This window comes from Vicia villosa, linkage group LG1, assembly GCF_029867415.1.
Source record: "Vicia villosa cultivar HV-30 ecotype Madison, WI linkage group LG1, Vvil1.0, whole genome shotgun sequence".
NCBI lineage: Eukaryota > Viridiplantae > Streptophyta > Magnoliopsida > Fabales > Fabaceae > Vicia > Vicia villosa.
The window spans coordinates 32,030,142-32,032,704 of record NC_081180.1 but is presented as its reverse complement, the minus strand read 5'-3'; the positions used below and the strand labels follow the sequence as shown (position 1 = coordinate 32,032,704).

Below are 2,563 nucleotides of genomic sequence, written 5' to 3'. Positions count from 1 at the left end.
GACGGAAGCAAAAACAAACGAAAAAATTAACTACGGTTAAACAATTGACCTACCAATGAGAGTGCTAACTGAATCACAAAATTATGTACAGCTGCCCCTTGTGGCTGCAACATAGAAAATTTACAAAAGAATTGGTACGATATTAATACTGCTAGCATTATAAATATATATTCATTAAAACCAAACCCGTTGGATTAAAATTTCACCTGGCAACTAACAACTCGGTAGAGAAGTTGTTGTAAAGCTGGCAAGTGCTCTAGCAATTCGGCAGTATCCAAATCTTTGGTCCTCTGTGACAAAGTTCATACTTGTTAAACTTTCCTTATTCAAAAAGCACGCAAGATGTGTGTGATGTGACGAAATAACAATCACTATGAAGACTAGAAAAGAAATAGAAAATATCTTACAGGACGATCTGCCTCAATGTCATACTTCAACACACGAAAACATTCCAATCGTTCCTCCAAAAATAATGCATAAGTGCGAACCCATGCAGAATAATCCCATGCTGAGCAACAAAACAACAGATGAAAATGCAAAGTCAATTAAGACAATCGTTAAATTTATAACATGATCAATGATGAGTATAAAGATCAAAAGCAAGCACCATTTGGACTGGAGTCATCTTTAAAATGAGCCATGTTGAGCATATGACTTCTACTTCTTCCATAATTAATGAGTTCTTCGTGAAATGTGGGATCCACTTCCCTTAGAGCACGGTGAATGACGATTAAAGTTTTCAATGCAACCTATAGATAGAACCATTTGTCAATAAACCAAATAAAATGACACAAACACATTAGCAAACACGTGCTCAGTATTGAATTACGTGAGAACTACAGAAATCGCAAAGGTAACTAAAAAAATAGAATATAACTGCGGAAGGTGCCAAATAAATATTGTAGTTTCAGAACGACACAAAACGTATATGTTTCTTCATATATTAACAAGGCTAGGCACAACATGTTTCAGCAGATTCTTTTGTTTAAAATGCTATCTAGATATTCATTTTTTCCCTTTTCTATTAGGCTTTAAGGTAACATGTGATGTGCGAGCCACAATCTTCAGCTGTGAAATCGTTGAAATATAGGCAAACGGACAATTATCAGCAAGTCAAATGCGGATCGCAGAAAATGGCAGTTTGTTCAAACTTCACTATGTTTTTGTCAAATAGCACCCCTATAGACACTAATTGACAACACTTAGTACTTAATAGTGTATCACAGAGCATCAACGATTTGGTCAAATTCAATTACGCCATAGCGCCGCTATTTGACAATATTGATGATAAGTAATAATTCATAAAATCTTGATTGCATATTCCCGGCAATTGAGTGAATTCATTGGAAAAATTTTAATCCATATAGAGAAAGGATAAAATGCAAGTCACAGTGCACGTACAGCCCAGTTGTGAGTCTTTGATAATCGCCTGGCCAGAGCATGGATGCAATAGGCAACATCAGCCCTTGGTCTCGTGGCTGAGATCGCTGAAAATATAGCTGCAAAAGAGATCACAGAAACAATTTAAATTAAACATAAAGTCTACAAAAATGCAACAAATAGTATAAATATAAAGTAAGTGATAGTGTGATGCACAGATCACGGCAATTATTCCAAGTGTACAACATTAGGTCCGTGGCAAGAGAACAAGTGGGATGTCTTTGGTTCAAAACACGTGACGTGTCAAACAAATCCCCATAGGAAGGGCGGTAATTGGTATAAACCCCGACAGAATCACATCCAAAAAAGGAAACAATACATAAGAAATCATAAAGAGAGGGAGCAAACACAAACCTCGAATGTGTTTCTCCTTAGCTGGCCGTTCAACATGATTCGTAGCTCTAACTATAGCAATGTCCAACTCCTAAAAAAACAGTAAACCAAGTTGAAAACAAACACACAAAATACATGATCCCATTCAACATAGTACATGTTTGGATTGAAAGTGGCTAAATAAGTACATCGAAATCACGGCGGGCCACACGATTTGTCAAAAATCACACTTCAAGAGTTTAACAAAAATCAATCCGTCACCGCGATTTCACATAATAACACTCCATCAATCCATCCAAACACAGAGAGATTCTATGAGCAAATTACTCTACCTTGTAACCACTGTTGACTTTAGCCAACGAAACTGTTGTTGTATCCTTAAGAGCTCCAAGTGCTTTTCTCAAACTATTCTGCGTTCCACCAGACATATTGTTCTCCCTTTCACAATTCCAAAATTCTAACCAAAAAGAAAAAAAGAAACATTGGTTATTCCAAAATGAAAGAATGTTATGTTATTCTAAAAATAGAAGAAAGTAATTTAAAAAATCTGAAATTAAAGTTGATAATAACGTAGTAGCTTAATCAGATCCAAGTAAAGAAACATTAATCACCGACAACAAAATAACCCCCTAATAAGCTCAAAATTGAGAATAAATAAATAAATAAATAACCGAACAAGATTCTATTCTACCTTAAACCATGAATATTAAGAACTAAGAGATAACACATCACCAGCAACATCAAGAAGAACAAGAAGAATTAATTTTGATTTTCAAATAAAATAAAAATA

General features: G+C 35.0%; 1 protein-coding gene across 1 annotated transcript in view; it reads right to left on the bottom strand.

The window, feature by feature from the left end:
* Positions 1 to 2,201, bottom strand: part of LOC131607330 (putative clathrin assembly protein At5g35200) — a 2,417-nt gene extending 216 nt beyond the window's left edge. Inside the window, exons 1-7 of the mRNA XM_058879381.1 lie at positions 2,106 to 2,201; positions 1,795 to 1,864; positions 1,402 to 1,499; positions 608 to 749; positions 408 to 508; positions 207 to 290; positions 54 to 104 (exon numbers count right to left, since the gene is read on the bottom strand). Coding sequence (XP_058735364.1) covers positions 54 to 104; positions 207 to 290; positions 408 to 508; positions 608 to 749; positions 1,402 to 1,499; positions 1,795 to 1,864; positions 2,106 to 2,201 — 642 coding nt within the window. The remainder of the gene's footprint in view (positions 1 to 53; positions 105 to 206; positions 291 to 407; positions 509 to 607; positions 750 to 1,401; positions 1,500 to 1,794; positions 1,865 to 2,105) is intronic.
* Between the last annotated feature and the right edge of the window lie 362 nt (positions 2,202 to 2,563).